Raw genomic sequence first — 23,530 nt, 5'->3', positions numbered from 1 at the left:
CTTGCACTCCCTTCCTGCTCTCTCATACACCAGTTGACTTATTAAAATTAAAGTGCTTAGGATGTGGAAGAATTGAACGTGCTGGTTAAAGCAAACATTTCCTGTTGCCCATAAAGAATTATTTGCTGCTTCCACCTAGGATGGGAGAAATACCGGTCTTGAAATTTCTCTTCCCTTACTGATCTGGAGTTAGTTTGGGGCACTTGTCCTCTCTCAGGAAGTAGCAGAGCAATACACTTGCTTCTTTTCTAACATGTAACTGAGAGCAACTGGCAGATAAGGTTTGTCTATTCCATGAATAAATTCAAGTTTCAACTGCAGCGCTGAGCTGCTGCTCAGAATGGCAGCACTCCTGCAGCCTCCTGCTGCTGCTTCTTATTCCTTAGTTGTTTCAACTTCCATTGACTTGGGAGATGAAACAAGTTAGCTTTATTTAAAGACCTGTGACGGATCTGACCCCAAGGACATCTTCTGGTACATGAAAAAAAAAGGGCCACCTGTAGAAAGAAGATGTGAAGCCCCTTTCATTGCACAACATGGGAATGAAAGGTCCCTATTAGTTATTAAGTACTGTCAATAAGTTAATTGTTCAAGTCTACTGCTGTTGGATTTAATGAGTTCACAGGTGCCAAGTAAATGGTGTGGTACCTTTTGTTCTTAACATGAAAAGCTTAAGTACAAGAATCAAACTTAGGAGAGATTTAACAACTAGATTTGTCTTCACTACTCTTCTTGTACATGATGAGTCTAGCCCTAAGAACTGTAGTGCATGCTGGGCAGAAGCAGCTGGTTTTGACCTCCATCTCCTTTCACTGGCAATCCTGTGTCACTTCAGCAGTGGAGAAGTAGTAATGTTGGCCTGAGCAATCCTGGGAGCATACAGTGCTGGTCTCACTCTACTGCTATGCTTAGCCCAGGGAGCAGTCCAGCAAACAACAAAACAGGGCTGAAACCACAGATCAGGGCACGTGGCAAAGCCAGAGAGAGGGCTGTAGTGCCACTGCCTTTCTGCATTTAAATGTCCTACCTCTGGTTTTTCCCCATGCTTCAGTGCTCAGTGGGCAGGCAGTGGTGTGTCTGGGTACCTACCTGTGTAAGTACCCAGGGAAGACCACGCCGTGCCAGGGCACAGCAGCTGCACATGAACACAGCACACACACACACACGGCCCTGGTGTCAGCCTGCACTCCCCTGTTGCAGTGTCTCAACATGCAAGCGCTAGGACAGTGGAGTCAGTAGTTGTATTTCCAGTCTCTAAATGCAGCAGGACCTACACAGTAAGGTAGTAACGCCAAGATTAACACCTCCTGTTTTTGAATGCATCAGAATCCACACACCAGGCTAGCGGTGCCAAGATTAACACTCCCAGCCTCTGAGCACATCACAATTCACATACCAGGATGCGTGTGCCAAGTCTAATGCTCTGAGCTCCCAGTGAAGGAAGATTCACGCTCATAGCCACAGTGCCATGGGTTCCACTCACGAGCATGTTCCAGCTATCCCTCATGAACTGTGGCAGAGAGAAATAAACGTGCAGACAGATGGTTTTGGTCTTGGCATCTTGCTTTTGGTGTGAAAGTCCCCGTCCTGTTTTCTTGCTGCAGGTTATTGGCCATACTCCAAGAAATGAAAATCTCCCCCAGGTTGGCAGCATGGCACCCAGCCCAGCCTCATCAGGAACCCCAGCTTCCTTTCAGGGACCCCCAAGCATGATGGACACTGAAACAGATGAGTACATGGATTACACTGGCTGTAGCCCTGGGGGTATCTCCTCCGAATCTTCCAACATGGACCGCAGCTGCTCCAGCACTCCAGTGGGCAACGAAAGTACATCAGCAGGTAAGAGAGAAGGGGGTGGGGGGGATGAAGTGGATCATCAGTTGCCTGCTCTCTTGAGATAAACTCATGAAGAGAGGCCAAAGAACAATTGCACCTTAACATATGAACTGTACCAGCTCCACGATAGTGCCTCGTACTAACCCAGCTCCCTCTATCATTCCTGAGAAGAAATCCATCAAAATGTGTGCCTCAAGCATCCATGAACTAACAGTGTATTTTTTTTCTCCCCTGAAGAGAGGTTGTTTTTCCTGTGTCTTGGAGTTGGATCTGTTTTACTCTGATTTAAAAAAAAAAAAAAAAAAGTTGTGGGCCTCTTCTGTACTTGGCATTTCCCCCAATATTGTTTTATATTTCATTATGCAGTATCTGAAGTCAGGCACTTTTCCTAGACTGTTGAGGTACAGAAAGACTGTACAATAGCAAATATTATATACACAGGGGAAAAAAACCTACCACATCTTCAGAAAGCAACACATAAAAGCAGCTCACTGCTTTCTTATGCAAACGCTCTTGTTCTGTTTTGTGCTGTGTTGCACAGAGCAGACCTCCATCATCCCCTCTTTTTGAAATAAGTTTCAGCCATTGTTTCCCATTTGCCAGGATAAGGTGTAGCCATCTCCCGCTGCCCTGTGTTACTGGGTTATCTTTTCAGTAGTCAGATATCTTTTATGAATTCTGTTATCATCTAGTGGTGATCCAGGGATCTCTTAGCTGTCCTTCCCAGGGTTAAGTGTTACATTCTACACAGGCTGCCTCACTGATTTTGTTTTAATTTCGTACACATTTTCCTACCTTTGCGTCCCAGAGCAGTTAGATGAAGGTTATCACACAGCACATCTAACCCGATGTTGTACGAACACTGCTGGGTCATGACAGTGGTTGCCCCGTGACATGAAAGCTCCTCTGACGAGTCCTGGTGGGACAGTGGTCCCTGGCACTCTCCCCTTTGTCAGCACACTGCCCGGCCCAGCTCACACTTCTAGGGAATAGCCCCCCTGCCCAGAGCCTGCAGCCACCTCACAGCTATTAGTTGGTACGAGCTGGTGCCATATAGATGAACAAGGACCAAACCAGCAGGGCTTTCTGCATGAAAGCCTGTGGCTCTTCCCCCACACCACTAAAGCCACCTTACCTTCTGCAGGGACAGCCCTCCTCTTCCTGATGCTGTCAGTTCCTCACCTTCTGTTTCTTCTCTGTTACAGTTCTGTTTCATACATTTGTGAATGTATTTTCCATTTTCATCATATTGCTTCTGCTCTTGGGTTCTCATTTCAGTTCTTTTGTTTTTTTGTTTTGTTTTGTTTTTTTTTATTTTTTTTTCCTTTTTTTCTGCTTTTTTTTCTCTCCACATTCTCCAGGCTGCCTGGTTCCTTCTACTGCTACTGCTGCTGCCGATGATGCTACCCACAATGCACCACAACCTCAACCACCATCTCTGCCTCCATCTTTCTCACAAGCCCTGCTTAGGTCTCCCATTCCCACCCTCCCCTATCTCTTCTCTCCATCTTGTCTCTCATACTCTCTGCTCAGTGCCACTCTTGGATCCAGCAGAGGCATTGTCATGCCTGCCGCCAGCACCACTGGGTTTTCGCCCATCATTGCCACTCCAACTCCAGTAAAAAGTGACGTTCCCTTAGTTCAGGATGCAGCAGGTAACACTTCTTTGCTTTCTCTCTGTGTCCTGTGCCCATCTCCTTCCCCGCTCACCCTGCCCACGTTTTTTTCTCTGCACCTCTGGGTCAGTAAAAAACCAAACGTCACTCTGTGTCTTATTTAACTTTATCCAAGGGCCCCTCCATGCCTACTCCTTTTGTCTGCTGACACAGTAACCACAGCTAAGAAGGGTAACCAGAACCACAGCAGATCACTGAGAGACATTTGGATGCTGGAGAGCAATTTCCACCAATTCCAGACTATGAGAAAAACCTAACAAAATCCATAGTTAAAATGCACTTTCAGCAGGGTGGCCACAAAGCAAACTTTTGCTCATGTAGCATTAATGGGACTTGGGATTCTTGTTTAGATCTTCCAGGCCACCCAGCTCACACATCTCAGCAGGTGATGTCTGACAGGGTCCTCAGTTCCTGTACTTTTATTGATCTTGTAAGCTTCACTGCTTCCTATTCATATACGAAGCCATAAAATTCAGGGCTGCTTTCCCCAGCACAAGTAACAGAGTAAAGTACAGTCAGTGTCACTACAATGACATCATCAGACAGCTCAGGCTGTTTCTCACACTCGCTGTTATTTATATCTGCTCTTAACAGCTGCAGAAAATACATCTAGATTTTTAGTTTTAAGCTGCCATGTTTCCCATGTGTGACTAAGATCAGAGATGTCTCAGGCTGGGGATTCTCATTCCAGCTGGGAATGTTTTTTAGGGTGTGTCTCAGTTTTGGCTTCTTTTCTCAACTCCCAGCTCTTTTCTAGTTAATTAAGGGCATATTTGTGCTTAAAGTTTACACTTAAGAGGATTCTGGCAGCCTACAAATGTCCCAGTCATTCTTCCTGCCAGTTTTAGTAATGTACAAATCCCAGGTGAACGGTTGGGAGTATGGCTGGAGGACCAACTCCACTTGGAAGTTCACAGGTTTTTCTCATGAGACTTGGCAGGAGAAAGATCCTTGCCCTGTCCAGAGGAGTGTGTTCCAATGAACAAAATTCACAAGAAACTGTATTTTTGCCTTTTTTTTTTTTTTTTAAATGATTTGCATGCAACCTGAAATATCTTAACCTTGTGCTGTGCTTTCCTCTAATTATGTATTTTTAAGTTTCTTTTCTTTTTACCTTTCTGTAGTTTTGTGAATGTTTGCATTATTAGTAGTTGAAATGACAAGCCTTATGCCATGCACTTACCATTGGGATTTACTTGGGATTACATCTGTTGAGGCTTGTAATCTTCAGTGGGGTGCTAGGGACTGAACGTTGTCTGGTGGCTAAAGGAGGAGATTCTACCAGGTTATCATCTCTCTTTTTCATGCCCTTGCTCTGAAACTTTGCCTGTATGAGAAAACAGAATTGGTTTAACTAAAGTTCTGAGCACATCTGTTTGAACTGTTGTAAAAGCTGGGCAGATAACATGGAGTTTAAAACAGGTAAAATTTAAGTTCTACTTATTTCCCAGATTTCCTATCCAGAGTCTTACCCCCAAGATAGCTTATCCCATATTCCTGTCTGAAGGCAGACAAGATGAGCATTCATACTAATGATAAAAGAAAGACTTGATGGTTTGGCTGTAATTTTTTTAAAAGAAGGAGTCAATCTGGATAGCAGAGATTTGTCCAGGCAACGATGCTCTTACACTAGTCGCCTGGAAGCAAAGAACTACATTTTACAATACCAGATGTTTAGAGGGCGAGCAGAGAGTTAATTGGTCACAGATTCTATAGCTAAGAGCTTGCTAATTTAAAATCTACAGTGACAGAAAGTTATTCTTTCACTGGTAGCTGGTTAAATTAGCCTTAATGTGTACTTTCCACCAGCTCCGTGTCACTAAGATGGTCTCGCCATGGATGCCCCAAGCTGGTGTCCTTATTTGCAGTCTGAGCAAAAGTCCTATGTAACGAATTGGTGTAGGAAAATCTTTTGTTCTTCGCTTATCCTGCAACCTGTACAGCCTGGCCATGGGAACTGTGCAGGAGATTAGGCTGCTGCTGCCATTTCCATTGACTTGTATTTTTCAGTACAGGGCCAGTTTAACTTTTGGAGGCTTCCTTCAGTGATCACCACTTTCTCTTAACGGGATGTCATTGGAAGGGCCAGATATGGTAAAAATAGCATTAATCACTTTTAATACCTGCTTATCAGCCAGAAAAAAAAAAAAAAAAAAAAAAAAGGTAATTCTACAACAGTCAAACAGATGACTCTTTCTTCAGTCTCCTAAACAAGGATGCAAGCTGCTCTGGAGTCTCAGGCCCCAGGCACTGCATGTCACAAATCATGCCTCTTTTTAAGAGGTTGGCAGTTTCAGCATGAAGTGGGGGGGGGGGAAGTAGGGGGGAAAGTATGTTTTCGTTGCAAGCTATAATTTCCAATTACACTCACAATTCTGCACCTGGTGAGAAATTCTTGCCTCCAACCTTGTCTGTGCTGCATGTTGATACTGGAGATTGTGGTTTGATTCTGGAAGTAGCAAGCAGAGAAGAAAAAAAAGTTAATAGATATAATGAGGTCGAGTCCTTGATGTCAGCTTGATCCTAGGGGACGTGAGCACTAGCCAGTTATGCTGGCCCTGTGAATGAAAGTGGAAGATAGATGAGGGCTCTTTATTTACTAGGGGCATCATGTGATTTTTGAGACCCAAGGGAAAGCTGTAGAACTGGTATTTTCTCTCAGAGTCCACTGGCTAGTGATGATGAGAATTAGCCCCATTGAACATCTGTCCATCTGTCTTTCTAAGTGCACTCATCGTAATATGTAGGCTCATTACAGTGAGGGATGTTGCAGTCTCCTGGCCAAAGTCCATCCTATTTCTATAAATTCCCCCCCTTGCAGTTTTAATCACGCATGGGATCTTCCTTCACTTCCTGCCTGTCCTTGGCAGTCGCTGTGTATTACAAGAGCTTGGAGAGGGGAAAACAGTATACACGTACCAGTTTTCAGGGTGCTTAAACTCTTTTACCACTTCAACCCCAGTGAACTTCAGTAATACACCTCAGTCCTTAGACTGGAACAAGCCAGCTCCTCTGTATTAAAGTCTGATTTGAGGAAAATAGGACTAGAGATTAACTAAGCAGCAGGAGAAACTGTGAGAGTAGCAAAACAGAGAAGCAGCAGTCAGCATTTGGACAATATCAAGTATACCAGGGCAGCAGTTGGAGGCAAGGTGGGATATGCTGAAAATGGAGGAAACGATGTCCAGCGAGTGTGAGCCAGCCCAACGATCCAGAGTTCGGCCTTACTTAGAGCTTGAGGGATGAGCTGCTGGGTGGGAACAGTTGCAGCGCTGTGTCTTGGCAAATGCAGAGCTTGCCAGGGTGCTTAGGAGATGCAGAGAGACCTGGCTGTCAGCAACACCGCTCTCCGCTTTCTCTCCTCAGGGAATACCATCACTATGCCAACCGCCTCGGGGGCCAAAAAGCGTTTCTGGATTATTGAGGACATGTCCCCGTTTGGCAAGCGCCGCAAGACCGCATCCTCACGCAAGATGCTGGATGAAGGGATGATGCTGGAGGGATTTCGGCGCTATGACCTCTACGAGGACTGCAAGGACTCCAGCTGCCAATTCTCTCTCAAGGTTACCCACTACCACTGCACGCGGGAGAATTGCGGCTACAAGTTCTGTGGCCGTACCCACATGTATAAGCACGCCCAGCATCACGATCGTGTTGACAACCTGGTTTTGGATGATTTCAAACGCTTCAAGTCTTCGCTGAGTTGCAACTTCCCAGACTGTCAGTTCTCTGGCAATAGCACACACTTCCACTGTCTGCGCTGCGGCTTCCGCTGCACCGACAGCACCAAGGTGACAGCCCACCGTAAGCACCACGGCAAGCAGGACGTCATCAGCGCCGCTGGGTTCTGCCAGTTCAGCTCGAGCGTGGACTGCGAGGTGCCTGACTGCAAGTACAAACTCAAGTGCTCCCACTTCCATTGCACCTACCCTGGCTGCAAACACACGGTGGTGGGCATGTCACAGATGGACTCGCACAAGCGCAAACACGAGAAGCAGGAGCGAGGGGAGCTTCCTGCCATCTCGCCTGGCCCCGAGGGCCTTGCCCACTCCACTCTCGAGTATGACATCCAGAACTCTTCCATCAACCTGGACAGCTCCCTCAACCTCAGCACTGACAACAACAGCTCCCTCTTCTTCCTGCAGAACGCGGCCGGTGTGGGCCTCAATGATTCCCTGGACCTCAGCAAGAAGCCGTCGGAAGTCCCCGAGGGTCCGTCGCCGAGCAGAGCCGGGACCGCGCCTCAGGAGAGGGGGGCGGCGGCACCCGGCTCCGGTGAGGTGGAGGACGAGGATGACTCTTCCCAAGAGGATGAAGAGGACGATGAGGAGGAGATGAACGAAGAAGAGGAGGATGATGAAGAGGAGGAGGATGATGATGACGATGAGGAAGATGATGAGGAGGAAGACTTGAACACAGATTCTGAAGAATCGCTGCCTGACCCTGAGGGCCTGGCCACTAAAGAAGATGGAGAACCAGAGGAGGCTGCTTCTTCCACAGACCAGGGTGATGCTTCCAGGCCCCAGGGCGAGCCAGCCCCAACTCCAGCCCCAGCTCCAGCTCCAGCTGCTGCCCCAGCCTCGACCGTTGCTCCAGCTCCTTCTCCTTAGAGACAACAGCGGTAGTGGTTTGGTTTTGCTCTTACACAGAATTACTAAGAGGACCCCATATGAGGCAAGAACAAAGATTGGGATGGCAAGTGAAAAACAAACTCCGTGCCACACACAGGAGAGAGAGAGGAAGGAAGGAAACCCATACTCCTCCACAGGCCCCATAAGACAGACAGGTTCGCAGCAGGACTGGTGCTGCATCGCTTCATTCTGCAGATCACAGAACATGGGGGCAGGATGCAGCAAAAACCACCCTTTTATACGGACATGAACCTTGAGGGTACCGGCTGCTTTTCCTTGCTCCCTGCATGGTGCGTGGGGCCTGTGCCCATCTGGGGACCCTTTGTTATGGGTGGGGGCTCTATCCCCCCCATTTTTCTTTCTGGGTTTTATTTTTCCATGTTTTCAGTTGTACGATATTAATAATAATCTCCACTTCTTGGAGGGGGGGTGGGTGGGAACTACAGGTAATGAATTTTAGAAATATATATTTGTGTGTGTGTCTCTCTATATATAACGTACACACACACACACATATATAAAATTCAAGAAATTGGTGTCATGAAGACAACCAGCTCAGCTTTTGCCAGTGGGAAGGAGGGGGTGAGGGGTGTGTGCTCTCTCTCGCTCTCTCTCTCTCTCTCTCTCTCCACCCCTCCCCCCTTCTTTCTCCAGCATTAAATGAATGGCATCAGACAGCAAGGGTGGGAGCGGGTATTTATTGTCACTTAAATGAGGACGCATTAATGAATGAGCAGGGGTGGGAATGGGACACTCCTCTGTTCTTCCAGATCCTTTTTACTACTAATGATAATAATTTTGAATGCTATTTATATTGTAAAACTTTCTCAGTCTACACTTTCTCTGTAGGACACCTCTCCTCATCCCTGCTGTTCTGCCTGTAGGGATTTAGCTGAAGTAACTTGGGAAGAACACAGCGGGCAGTTAAAGGGTCTGTCACACTGGAGGACTGGGGTTAATCTCCCATCCAGTTCCATCTCATCCCAGGTGCTTCCTCTCTGTTGAGGGCGAGGCGTTTTTGTGGTGCTTCAGTATCCCCATCTCAGGAGGTTGTGAGCTGGCGCTCTGTCCCGCGGTGCAGCACAAGGAGCACCGTGCTCGCAGAAGAGCGTCCTAGCCACTAAAGCAGCCTTGAAAATACTACTTGCTCTCTGACCCAGGTATGTCCCCAGTCCCCAAGTCCTCGTCCCCAGCCTTTCACTGGGGAGGGGCAAGTCTGTCTGTCTGCATGGACCGATACGGATCTCTGGTGGCTTCTGGGAGAGGGTGAAGGCACCGCTGCAGGGGGAGGAGAAGGCAGGCAAGCACCCGGGATCCCACTGGGGGCTGCCCTGCTCAGACCGGGGGGCTCTTTTGCTCAGCGCTGGGGCGGGGGACAGCGCTGCTCTGCAGCACGTCTGTAGCTGTCGGCCCAGTTGTGGGTTTTGCAGCTACGAAACGTGAGGCTGCTGCAGCACAAAGGCGGCAGAGTCAGGGGGAGATGCTAGCTGAGGCCGGGATGGAGTCCAGCTAAGAACTGATGCATTTCTGGGTCCATGCTGATAAATTCTGACAAGTAGGGCTAATAGCTTGGGCACTGCGTAAGCAAATGCAGCTATACTGTGTTGAGACCTGCCACCTCCAGCAGCTTGGGCTTTCCCCTGGTTACAAGCTCTTCCCTGCTCTCTTTTCCTGGCCCAGTCTGGGAACACACACTACAGGATTCTGTCCCGGACCCGGACAGGTGAGACAGTGGCTGTTTGACCCCAAATCCCCGCCTGAGGCTCGGAGAGAGGGCTTGTCTGCAGACACCTGGGCTCCACACGGACTAGCCGTATGAATTAATTCTGACTGTAGTTATTTCAGTGCCAGTCTGTAAGTATACCAGCCTAGCAAAAGGTTCCTTGTGTCTGAAGTTTGTCCCTTTTTTAAAAGAAAACCTAATTATTTTTTTCTAACACCATGCAGGCACCCCCTCCCCTCCCCCAACTCCATGAGCACTTCAGCTCCAAGGGATCCCCATAATTTGTTTTCATCCTGAACAGATAAAGGCCTCGAGAAGTTTAGGTTGCTTTTTTTTTTTCTTTTTTTTAATTATTTCCCTAAGGAACTGGTGCAGATCAGGTCTGATTTATAAACAAGCAGCTCAGCTGTGTAAATGTGGGGACAGAACGTTCAGATAATGTTTCAAAAGGAAAGGCAAAAAAAAAAAAGTTGTACAGTATTTTTCCTGTAAAGGTTATTACTATATATAGAACAAAAGAGAAACCACCAATGCCAGGGGGATGAGGGGGGAGTCACCTGCCTTCTGGATAGCCCTTAGATACGGTTAATTGTGTGCAATTTTTTTTTTCTCTTTTTCTTTTTTTTTTTTTTTTTTCTTTTCCTTCAATGTATTGTTTGTTTGTAGGGGGTGGCAAGGGGAGGGGGGCCTTAATGCTACAGTTTGAGGCTGACTTCACACTCCTAGCACTGACCGGAGCTGCACGATTCCGAATTCTAACTTGAATTTTGTAGAGATGAAACAAATGAAAACAAAACAAATGAAATATTGTTATTACTAGTTTGTAGTTTATTTAATTCTTTGGAGTTCTTTTCCTCTATCAGCTATTTGTGTGGCTTTTATTTTTATAGGGGGTTTTTTTGTTTGTTTGTTTTTGTTTTGTTTGGTATATCCCCTGCCCTCAACTGTGTGTTTTCTAGCACAACCCAATTCTTGAATATAATGAAGCTGACGTTCCTGGGGCAGAGTGAGGGAATGAGGCCCTGGAATTTCTAGAAATGGGATGGGGCAAAACGATTTTCCTTTAACGGCATTTGCTGCAGGTTCTGTACTTGTACATTTTTCCCATATTCAACTACTTAGATAGTATGGTGATGGGCTCCAAGAGGAATCCTTGGATGTAACACAAGCCACATCTTGCAAAACAGATGTGTTTGTTCATTTTGTACCACTGAAATCAGCATGATGTCTATCGGTGACTTTTGTGGGAGCAGGATCGAGCCCGCTGCCCCAAGCCAAGCCCCCGCCAGGTTTCTCACAGGCTGCCCGTGAGCACCACGGGGGAGCTCGGGCTTCAGGGCCAGGCACGGGGCTCGCTGGGGCCACTTGATTCCGTTCAGGACAGACGGGCTGTTTCCCTGCTGCTGGGAGCTGGGAATCTGCACCGTGACAGTGTTTTTACCTCTCCCCTTTCATATCTCACCAGACTCCACTGACTGAATCACTGCACAACAGTGGGAGAAAGCAGAAGTGTGTGGAGAAAAGGGGTAAAAGATCTGCCGGTGGCTCGGCTCAGGCCTGGCCGGCGCTGGACGTTAACGCCTCATCCCGGGGGGCAGCTTTAGGCAGGTGCGGCCAGTGCAACTGCCCCAGGATCCGCGCTGGAACGGGGCCGTTTCACACGTCCTTCGGCCTGGCTGAGCGTGCCAGAAGGGCCCGTGTTTATCTATGCACACCATTTTCTCTCCCAAGGCACCCTACTTCTCCCTAACATCTCAGCCTTTCTCCCAAAGTTTTATCACCTCTTCTCCGGGAGCTGGCACAGGGAACGAGATTTCTTTCCCACCAGGCTACTGCTAAATGTGGCACCCGAGCAGGGCCTGGCCCCCGCAGAAGGTCAGAAAACCCTCCCAGGACAGTGGCCACCCCAGGCTGGCCCTACCCCCAGAGCGCGTCTCACTCAAACCTTCTCCAAGTCTTGTTTCTGTAAATCTCTTACTACGTCTCTATTCGCAACAACAACAACAAAAAGTCAAGAAAGTTAAACCCGTCTTTTTATTCTCCCATGTTAAGGCTTTAATTCAGCAAAACTCTTAAGCAGATGCTTTCTGAACGGGCACAGGTTTAAGCCCGTGCTTAAGTGCTTTTCTGAACAAAGGTCTCAACAGCACAAAGATCCCTATTCCAGCGAGGTGGTTTTTTCACTTCAAGCTTTCATATCAATGGGACTGTTAATACAGTACTGTGGAAATATGTGCTTAAAAGGATGACCAGAGAAAGCGAGGGAGATCCAACTAACTATGAGGAGGGGGAAAGAGGAGAGAGGAAATGGAACTATTCTGTCCAAAACAAGATAAAAACCAAACAAAATAAACCTTGAGATGGACCCTCCTGATTCTGCTACCATTCACTGCTGAAGAGCAAAAAAATGAAATAAAATAAAAACTATTGACTAGATTGTTCATTCTAGCCACAAACTCAACTGGATTAAAGTCTGCGTGGAAGGAATTTTGTAAAGAAAAAAAAAAAATTAAAAAAAATTTTCCAATGTAGCAAAAAAAAAAAAAACAACTTTAAAATACAAAAATGAAAAAAAAAAAAGACAAAGAGGGAGGATTCTAGCCTTTTGTAATATCCATATTGCACACTAGGACTATAAGCCATTGCTAGCTCATTTTGAATTTTAAATGTGTAATTTTTTTTGTTTTGTTGTTGTTTATTTTTCTTTCCGTGGGGGAGGGGGGGAAATAAATGCTTGAACCACCAATGCTCTTTTTAATGTTTTATAAATATGTATGTGTATATATATAAATATAAAAATAATATGTATGCACATATATATGTGTGTGTGTATATATCTATATGTATATACATATATATAGATATATAGATATATATATAGGTTTTGAGACAAAAATGCAGAAAGTGAAAAAAAAACACCCTAAACAGGATGGTGTGCTCTGATTTACTTGAATCTGGTCTCTTCAGCACCTGCGTTATTAAGAACTGAATATTTTTCCACTTGAATTTAGTGCTATTAGAAATTTAATATATGTGTTTTATTTATTTGATTTTTTTTTTTGCATGACTGATGCAAGGTTTGACATTTTCACTCAATAAAAACTGGAAAAAAAACCCCAAAGTTTTAAGTTATCAAGTTGTCTTCTTGATTGAGGAGGTGGTTTATTTTTTTTAGGAGCTGACAAGTCTCGGAGCAGTTTGGGTTTTTTAAAGCCCTGCAGTCCTGGTCATGGCCCTGCACCCATTAGCAGCCCCTGTTTTAGCACTAGTACTGAGGTGATAAGTGCAGTAAGAGCAGAGATCTCTTGACATGGGCTGGCCCCCAGCTCTATAAGGAGCCCTCTAGTTTGATTTGAAGTGCTCATCGGGGCCCCTCACAGCAGTGATGTGTTTTTCTCCACGATCTGCTGAACTGGGACCTGGGATTAGAGGTGGGACTGCCCACCTTTTGACTTTCCCCTTCCTGCCTTGGCCTCCAGCTCAGGGTGGTGGGATCCTCAGTGGAACGGTGCTTGCTGTAACCCCCGCAAAACCTTACTGTGACATTCAAAGGCCACTGAATCAACAGATTTAGTCTGACTGTCACCCTAACAAAAGGGAGATGAGGAGCATGAATGAAAGAGCCTGTCTGCATAGAGGGGGGGGGGGAGTGTGTGGGCGGGGGGGCCCCTCATAAATCTACTGATCTCCACTAAAACACAGTGTCGAAGCCACAGACTTCCAAGAAGGTATAAAGCTGTATGCCAGGCATCAAAGCTCTGAGAGGAATCACTCCTTACCTGGCCACGCCACAGCTGCCTCCTGCTGCGGGACCTCCTGTACCCCAGGCGCTTGCGAAGGATGGCACCCCCCATCTGGGGGTGGGGGGAGAAAGGCTTTCAGGCAAGAGGGTGTCCTGGCAGCCCCCGCGTGAGGCGACGCTGCCTTGGACAACTGACCCAGCAGCCAGGAGCGCTGACTGTAAAGGAACAAGAGATGAGAGAAAACCGCTGCGCGCTCACCGCTGCCTGTCCCCACCATCCTCCAGGCCTCATCCCAGGCCTGGGCACGTCCCCACCAGAGGCAGGGCTAGCACAGGCTCTTGTCATCGGCATCGCTGCTCTGCCCGGGCAGCTGGGGACAGGCAGTGGATGCCATTCTACAAGGAAGTTATTTGGGGGGGGGGGGGGGGGGGGGCAGAAAAAGTGTGTGCATGGCCCTTCACGTGCTCTAAAGCAATTGCCCTCGTCGTATCTGCCACGTCCCGACATGCCCCTCAGTACTCACCCCCTCGGTGGGAGACCACAGCACGCACACATCCCAGCGGCCTTGGGGAGATTTGGTCGTGTAGCAAGGTGTAACTCTGCACCAGAGCTGCCTCCATGTTGACACACACCCCCACTCCTCCACCCTGCCCAGAGTTGTTCTTTCAGTGGTGAGGCATGACGACCACACAGCCCGATCCCGATCAGGGCGAGCTTGGGTGCCCACAGCAGGTATTTGGGTGCCTGCGTGTCCACCCCCCGTCACAGCCTCTGCAGTGCCAGAGGAACCGCTCCTAGCCGCTGGCCTGGCACGAACCGCTGCTCTGACGCCTGTCCTGCCAAAGTGCTGCTGGGGATGGGCGGAAGAGCAATGTCAAAGGTCTTGTTTTACCCAAGGAAAACCCCTCCTGTGCGCTGTGGCGCTCCCCGTGCCCCAACCATTGTGAAGCAGCCAGGTCTCTGCGCTCCCTGCCACCCGCCACAGAACCCAGGAGCAGCAAAGCAGCGCTTGCCAAGCCTGATGCATTGGCAGCAGCTGCCTCCTTATTAGCAGAGCGGATTAGACTCCTCTCTCTTTCAAAGCCCCCCTCGTTGCTCTGCTGCAGCTCCCAGCCATCCTGTTTTCAGATGTCATTATCTGAACACGCTCCTAATCCGACCTCGGAGCACAGAGGTTTGTTCTCACTGGAGCGCTGCCCACAGCACATGGGCTATTTACATGACTCTGTTTTCAGGCGGGGGGGGGACAGGGGATGTGAACGGCACGACTCACTGCTTGAAAGCTCTTGCTGGAACTTGCCTGCTCTCTGTGGAACTCTGACTGCACTTCATAAAAGAATGACTAAGTCATGGGAGACGCTGCAAGTTGAACAAATCAAAGCCTCACTATTGCATTCGTTCCAAACCCTCACAACTGGTGACACTGCAGCTCTGCATCCAGCTCCTGCGGCTGGCGAGCCGTGGAGAGCCGCAGAGACCTGGCGAGGCTCCTTCTTGTAACATCACAACAAAAACTGGGCAGTTGCTGCTGCCACTATACTCTGATTACATCATGCGTATCGCTGTAACATCATTTTCTTTGTGAGTGCAGGACCCCACAGTTACACACATCGCCACGAAACTACACTGCCTGTTTGACATAAGACACTGGATATCCACTTTTCGGCACACTACCAAGTCTCCTGCAGCACCCACAGTGGGAGCATCCCTTGGCACCAGCACAAACATAAAACTCGAACAGAGGAGAACTGCTTTCCCCTCACCAAAGAATTTAAGACTTTAAACCAACACAGAATCGTCTAGGCTGGAAAAGACCTTGATGATCATCCAGTCCAACCATTAACCTAACACTGCCGGTTCCCAACTACAGCATATCCCATATCCCTAACAGAAGCAGCAAAAGTTCAATCGCCTCAAACATAAACAAGCAGCATTCAAGGTATTCTAGGACACAGAATGGGAGACCAGATGGTTCTGCTGCTGCTTCCAATCATCGTGGGTTTTAGATGTCATTAACCAAACATGCCTAGTCCAGCCCTAGCACATGGAGACCTGTCCTTGCTGGAGCCATGAGGGCCAACAAGGACAGAAATAAAGACAGCAGATACCAGTGTTGGCCGAAAATGAAGGCATCACGGTGGCTGAGAAAGACATCATCACTATTTATCTAAGTGCTTCTCACAGAGAGCCTAGCAAAGGTGTTTTTAGAGATTACTAGGAAAATAATACTTTGGGTTACACCTCTCCTTATGTCCCAGACCTAGAAGAACATTTTTTATACTGTGGCAGGCATTCATTTAATTTGCAGGAATCTTTCTTAGAAGTTCTTATCAGCTCCAAACTTAACTCCCTTTTAGTCAAGCAGCCATCTCACGGGGTGCTGTGAAGCCCAGACTGCAGAGCAGTCGGGTCACCCCTGAGCCACACCATCAGGTGTGCAGAGCTGGAGCACGTGCCCAGTGAAATACTCCTCGCAGCTTGCTCAGCTGAGTACAGAATGCAGTAAAGCATGTTTGTCTCTGGGAGGATATTTACTCTAGTAGCACAATGCCTCCTACACCCAGACAGAGGGAAATTCAGAATTCTGATGCTTACTGGGCAGCTGTTATGACACACAACACATACTGGGCATAACTTAGAGCTTGCAAGGACCAATGCTCAACACTGGCTTCCTAAGGCATAATGACATTAAGAAAGACCTGGAGACTTGCTAGGGAAATAGGTTTGTTAAATAAGCCCATCTTTATACCTCTAGATTAACGAATCAGGTTTGGAACTGAGCAGGATTTTCACACAGAAGAGTCAAGCCCCTGGGTGTGACCGTGGCTGAGATGGCCCCAGGAGCCCAGTTTCAGGGGAATTCATAGGGCAGGAAAGGGAACTACATATATGCTGCTGCAACTTTAGAGAAACCTACTGCTGAGAAAATAGGGCATGTCTCTGCTCGGGTGGCAGGACTGGAGACTCCTAGCTCCCTTGGAAGACTACTAGCAAGAGTTATTCTAACACATCCTCCTGCCTATAAGAGGACAAGAGGCCAGAAGTAGAAATTTTGACAGAACACAGACACAAAAAGTGAAAAAACATTCACACAATGGAGAAAAAATTAATTAAGCCAGTGTTTGGTACTGTCCATGTTGCTCAGGTATGGGAGCTAAGATAGAAACCAGCCATTAACAGATAACAACCAGCTAATAGATAATAAATGCCTTGAGACTTCCTGGAAAAAATATTTTCACTGGGCATTGGGTATAATAACACAAAGCAAGAGAGAAGTATTATGACACAGAAGTGAACAAGAGAGTGTGGAGCAAATGTTTAAATCCAAGACCTTCACTTGACCTCTAAAACTTCCTTCACAGCTCTGCAAAAGCCCTTTTCAAGACATAAAGTTCTGCCCCAACAATCCTGGTACGTGGTACATAGAGACTGCATCAGCTGCCCGTGTCACAGCTGGGTTTTGCATTTGCACTTCTGCACTGTTGCACACAGGCACAAAATTGTGTTCACAAACCTGCAGGTGCCTTTTTTGCAGACCATGGGAAGCCCTTATAAAGAAGCAGCTCTTTGGGAAAGGGAAGGAGAGGAGCTTTAACCAAATATCCACCCTCACCCCCCCCCCCCAATCTGCATGCAATCTGCATAGAAGACTGAAGCTTTCAAACATGACAATAAAATCTCACATCATCTTCAAGGGGAACATGAACTTTAAGGACTTCTCTGAAAGTCAATGAGCAGCTTGTACCTATTCCAAACGAAGCAGCATGTAGACTGTTAGGAATGTTTTGGGATTTTTACATACATGCATGCACACACACACATGAATAAATAATTTCTGTCTTTCTCTACAAATGAAAGCAGAACTTCATTTACTATGACCAAACTTGGAAAGAGTGAGAACATGCATGAGTATATTTGTAGACAGGACTTGCACATGCAAAATATCCAGGTTTACCTAATACTTGTGTGGGGACAAGGGAAGTATGCCAGTTCCAGTGAAAGCACGTACTAGCTTGTGAAGGACTCGCACGTGGGATGTTTACTATACCTGGTATGTTTTATGGGTATCTGTAACAAGGTGAGGATAGTCAAGATGCTTCTGAGTCCCCCTGTTGCAGACACTGTTATGTGGAAATCCACCGCTCAGGCACGACCTGAACCCGCTTTTTGGGTCTCTGCCTGCTGTCTTGAACAAACTGTCACCTGAAAGGTGACATCACCTAACTCTGGAGGCAACAATCTCTACCAAAAGGCTGAGGGCAAAGAGGGGAGAAAGGCACCGAGCAGCATCTGTAGGTGCGGTAGGTGTTAGAAGGGATGACAAGTTCTTCATGCCAGCCCTGGGGCAAGAGTTGGGCTCACTGGAGCCCAACACGCATCTTCCCTTACAAGGGCCAAACGCTTGCTCAGAAGATCGGAACATGGCCCCTCCTGAGCCAGATCCCTGCATCATACCTGGGGGAGGCAGGGTGCTCTGGTCACTAGTCCTGCTCCTGCTCCTGCCCCTGAAGTGCCCCAGACCCATCCTGGCTGAGGAGGGGTGGCCAACAGAGGCAGCTTCCCTCCTTCCTTTTGCTCTTTTTTGGCAGGGAAACTCTTAAACAAACAAATGAAGAAACGCTGAGGATTTAAGTAAACAGACGAAGATTTATCTGACAGGCAGACTGAGCCTTTCCCTGCCCCCTTCCCTTCCCACAGGGCAGGGTGCTGCCTTGTGCTCTCGCTGTGCAGCCAACAGCACTCACCCCGAGCCCTTGCTGGCACCAGCAGCCCCTAGGACCCTCCTGTGATCCCAGCCCACAGCTGAGCTCTGCCTAAACAGCAGAGCCCTCCAGGCCGAGTCATTAAAGAGGATAAAACAGCCATTTGGTCTGGGACCAAAGCAAGTCCGAGAGCCCCTCACAGGGAAGCAAGCCTGTCCATCCAGCTGCGGGGCACCAGCCCTGCGAGCTGTGTCTGTTAGAGCCACTTGTGCCCACCGGATGGAAGGGAACCGGCTCTGGCCTGCGGCTGGACACGGCATCGACCTCCCCGCGCCCTGCGCCGAGGCCGGCAGCACCCACCCGTGACACAGCTGCAGCCCCTGCACGTCGCCTCCGCAGAGCCACGGAGGGGACACCCACTGCCGGGGCATTCACCACCCTTCTGTTGTTACACACAGCAGCAGACGCTGCCTGCAGTTTTCAGAGTTGGGGGAAAAAGGTAAGAAACAGATGCAACAGTGAGATGTTCGCGTTTCAGGCAGAACGCCAGGCTGCAGGTAGCTCATTCAGGGGAACAGAAGAGACTGTGAAGAAAGAGGGAGCCCCAACCTCCATCTCATACCCAAAACTTGCTGGCTGCTGCAGTAGAAGCGTTGATATTGTTGTACAGCAATGCACAGGCACAAAAACATACAAGTAAGCAGGCAAACAGGCACAGTATCTACTGTTGATGCTGTAAGAGGGCAGGAAGCGAAGAATAGTTCATCTACATAGGAAAGCTGCAGCAATTTAGCACAGTCTTTTGTGTCTGCACATATCAGTTGAAACTAAGTCCAGCAAATCTGTTCAAAGAGATGGAAGAATGTCCACCCAAGAATTTGCTCTGGTTTAATTAAATCAGTTAAAGAAATCAATTTTAAACAGGTGTTACTCTAGCTCCACACAGATAAAACCTCAGTACTAGCTTTGAGAAGCAGAGGGATAAAGCTGGAAGCAGTCTGTTTCTGAAGGGTTAGAAAGAAAAAGGAAAGGGCATCAGGAGACAGGCAGGCATGACGGAAGACTGAAAAACCAACAACAGGGATGCTGTACAAAACAGACATGCCACGCAGACAAAGTGACTGAGAGACATGCAAGCAGGCTGGCAAAGTGACAGACACAAAAAGAAAAATAGACAACAAATAAGTCAGTTGTACTTCCACATCCTCTGAATCAGCCCTATCCAGCCAATCCCCTTCTCACTCAGGAGGCACAGTCCTAAAGAAAAGCAAGTATTTTACCTAAAACAGAAAAAAATGACATCAAATCCCCCCACATCCCTCTTCAGGCATGTTCTTGCAGTCAGCATCGTAAAACATCTCTCATTATTTGTGCAAATATAAAAGGAAAACCACAAATCCTGAAGGGTTAAATCCTTCAGCAGATGCAGAAACCAAGGGCTTGGTGGGAAAACAGCGGTGGTGTTCTAAGATGCTCCATATTGTAAGTAACCCCTGAACAGTCCTTGCAAAGCATTTGGGGAGATTTTTAGTCTGAAAGACACTTTACAAAAATAAATTTCAATTGAGTTTAATAATCTTTCCCTTTCAGAAAGGGCCTGACAGATGCTGCCTAGTGCTCACTTCTGCCCCATTTCAAATATTTTTACCTTATTTGGATGAAATATATTATTTTTCTAATGAAAGGAGGTTGGGTTTTTTTTGGTGTTTTGTTTTTTTTTTTTTCTCCAAAGAGCTGGTTTTCCCTCCGTCCAGCTGGTGCCTTTATTAGGTTAGTGCTTGCTCCCTTTTGGGGATGGGATTGTTTTTTTCCCTGAGCTGGGAGAGACCATGCCAGCCCCTCAAGCTACAAGTGCGCAGTTCAGAGCTTCTGCTGCACAGCAAGTGGAGGAGTCTGGCCCTGTCTTCCATCTTCCCTCTTCCTCGATACCCTGAAATTCACCCTAGGTACATTTCCACTATTTTACTTCATTTTTTGAGAGCATACATAGTGGTAAGAGCCAGCCTTTTCTCAGCATAATAGGTGGACACAGCTCTAAAGGTGCCTACAGAGGCTGACTCCTGAGGAAGCAGCATAGTCTGAGGATAAGATGATAAAGGGAAAATGAAGAAAGCTGGAAGCTCACTCCTGTGCCCTCAGGTAAATTATTTCCTATGTTTCGCCTCCCAGCATCCCTTTATTTACATTTTAAACCCCGGAGGCCAAGCCCCTCTCTTGCTTTGCACTTGCACACCACTCAATGGTATAAGAGGTCAAGTCCAGCCTGGAAGACTCTCAGCTCAAGCTTAACTTCAGTTTGTGGTGTGCAGGGTCACCACCACATACAAATTGTGCTGAACAGAAAGAACCACCATACAGAAGGGACCTTCCAAAGCTTCCTGTTGTCAAAGCCCTTGGGAAACACGTGCTCCCCAACCTGCTGGGTGTGAAGGGCCTAGTCACACGTGGAGACCTTGACTTCAATACAACAGGTTTGCAACAAAAAGCTGCTCTGGACCTGCTGTCTTTGTTTTCCATGAGCACCATACTGCCCCACCAAAGGAAAAGCAAAGGCAGTCTCCATTTCTGTAGTAGGCACTGCAGACAAAAGCAATGGAGTAGACACGGACTGGGTTTTTCCCCAGCCCCCTCCTTGCCCCACGCATATACCATGCTTCCTTCCACCAGTACTCGTCAGGATAGACGTTCTGGCAACCCTTCTAACAAACCCCAGAGCAGGGTGAGGTAGCCACAGAAAACACAGCCAGTTTCCCCACTCTATACATAAAGACAAAAATCAAGAAAGAACATAGTTATTAAAAAGCACTTACTTACCAGAAGAACCCGAGTTGCTATAAGCAAAGGCCAGATCTAAACTGTCCTCCTCCAAGCCAGGGCAAGGGGGCTGAGTGGCCAAGGCAGGCTGCTCCCCTCCTGCAGCTGTGCAGTCCAGGCATCAGGGCACAGTGGCTACAGCTGCGTGGGGAGCTGCAGCCAGGCTCTGCTCGCAGGGCAAAGCCCAGCCAGCAACGCGCAGCACAGCAGTTCATGGGGGCTGTGGGTTTTGTGGGAGCTGCAGGACCCAGCATGAAACCCGCTTCCCAAAGCTGGCTTTCTCTGGAACTGGGCTTTGTCACATCTCTGTATTTACCAGACAGTATTTTTTACCATCGCGCGTGGAAACTGAGGCACACTTCTAAGTAAAATACTTTGCAAAACATCAAGTAGCAAAGCAGCAAGATCACAAGGGGTCCTACAGTCCACCCTCTTCCTTCTGATCCCAAACAGTTAGGCTACACCCCCACCACATAAAAGGCAATTAAAAAAAAAATCCTCCCGCTTCTGATGAAGATGCACATAGGACTTATTTGTCACATCTGGGGGCGAGAAAGGCTGGACAAAGACAATGAGGCAACATCTCCTTTAATCCTTTCCCACCTCATCACATTTTTTGAGCTCCCCACGGTTCTTTTGCAGCTATTGAAAAGGGAGCTTTTATATCCTCAAATTACTGAAATGCACCAGCCTGATACCATTTCCTTTAGGAGAGAGCACAGGCTCACAAGGTGTCACTCAAAGTGCTCAAATGACACACTGACACATTCCTCAAATGAGAACACTCCCTTCACCTGCTTCCTATACACTGTCAAGGACCGATAGAAACCATGTTACGAACCCACTGAACTCACCAATCAGGCTGTTGTTATTCTTCTTCCTGTGTGAAAACAAAGGCTGATTACACAGTAAAATAGAGCACTTGAATAAGCCAGACAATGGGCAACTGCTGCTGCTGTCTTGTTCTGCAGAAAAAGGGTTGCTACCTGGTCACCTTTCAGCTAATATGATGCCATTCTCAGTGCCTGCTGGCCAGCAGGCTAAACATTTTACTAGGCCGCTGATCTAAAAAGTTTGTTTCTAGAAAAAAAGAAAAAAAAACCTTTTTATAAAATAAATTACAAGTTAGCAGTTGGGCTATGTGGTTCACAAGGATCAAAATACTCTCCCTACAACTGTTGCTATCGTGGAAAGACAAGGAACACAAGACAAGAGGAATAAAAGTCATGATTCACAACAATACCTGCTGGTTCGAAGGTCTGGCTTCTTCCAAATTTTCTGCTGGCGGTTTGGATTTCTTCAACAAAGTACACAAACACCCCATCAGCAGCCAGAGGCCCAGAGTTGGATTTTTTGAGCGACAATGGCTACGATGGAGTTTTCTGAGATTCATCAGGTTGGGGAAAGAAAAAAACTGTGACCTAGTGAATTGGCAAAGGTCGTAAGAAGCGAAAACTAAGGGAGGGAAAAGGGCAGTTGAAGAGAACTGCACCAGAAATCTTGAGGTAGATGAATTGAACACTGGCAACATGGAGGAAAAGGGGGGAAAAATGAACCCACAGGGATGCTTGTACTGTAAACCTCGTAAGTCACTCTGCAAGGCACATACCTCAGCAACATATTTTCCACATTTCACCAACTGCTGTTGTCCAGGCACTTTCTGTTTTCAAAACCTTCTATGTATATGAAATGTACACAGGCAGGACAATACTTTTTCATCACATCCCTGCGTTCAGTTGTGTTTTCTTTTCACAGGCTTTCTTGGCTTGGAGAAATGAAAAGTGCCATCTCTTAGGAAAAGCCTTTCCTTTTAAACACTTTCAAATTTGCCCTGTTTTAGCTAAACGTGACGTTCTTTGTGAACGTTAAACAGTGGAGAGACTGAGAGGGAGAGGGGGGGAGAGACACACACATACACACACTCACTCACTCACTCCTGGGGAAGATATTCGTCCATTTAAGGAATGAGAAATCATCACATTCAGCAGCAGGTCTAAATACAGTAATATGAAGGTCCCTTTCGCTCCCCCTGAGCAGGAAAATGTCACTGTGTACCAGACACCCAAATAGTGAGGAATCAAGTAAATCCCTCATTTTTAAGAAGGGAGCCAAATACTTCTGTTGAACAAAGATGGGACTGCAGTAGCTACAAATCACTTGCTGCACACCATTTCTTTCAGTGGCTTCTGTAGTGGCGTGGCAGGACTAGCCCAGGCACGGGATCCAGCACAGATCCCTGCTGGCAGACGAGCCCGAGGGGCTGTGGGGTCTCTCACACGCTCCCCTCAGCACCTCCTGCTGCCAGGGTGGAACGGAGCGGGATGAGCATCCTGCACCCTGCAGAGCCTCCTGCCGGGAGGAAAAGCAGCCAGAATAGCTGCATTCACTCACTGGGTGACACATC

General features: G+C 47.5%; 1 protein-coding gene across 13 annotated transcripts in view; it reads left to right on the top strand.

Moving 5' to 3' along the window:
* CASZ1 (castor zinc finger 1) overlaps positions 1 to 12,981 on the top strand; it is a 211,133-nt gene extending 198,152 nt beyond the window's left edge. For 12 of the 13 annotated variants that reach the window (XM_074925165.1, XM_074925163.1, XM_074925161.1 and 9 more), the window contains 3 exons: positions 1,605 to 1,839; positions 3,198 to 3,491; positions 6,879 to 12,981. In XM_074925165.1, the coding sequence (XP_074781266.1) occupies positions 1,605 to 1,839; positions 3,198 to 3,491; positions 6,879 to 8,122 (1,773 nt within the window). In that variant the 3' untranslated portion in view covers positions 8,123 to 12,981. The remainder of the gene's footprint in view (positions 1 to 1,604; positions 1,840 to 3,197; positions 3,492 to 6,878) is intronic. The other variant, XM_074925166.1, reaches the window with a different exon arrangement.
* Positions 12,982 to 23,530: the final 10,549 nt, after the last annotated feature.

The sequence above is a fragment of the Athene noctua genome, chromosome 22 (genome assembly GCF_965140245.1).
Source record: "Athene noctua chromosome 22, bAthNoc1.hap1.1, whole genome shotgun sequence".
NCBI classification, from domain to species: Eukaryota; Metazoa; Chordata; class Aves; order Strigiformes; family Strigidae; genus Athene; species Athene noctua.
This window is presented reverse-complemented; position numbering and strand designations above follow the sequence as displayed.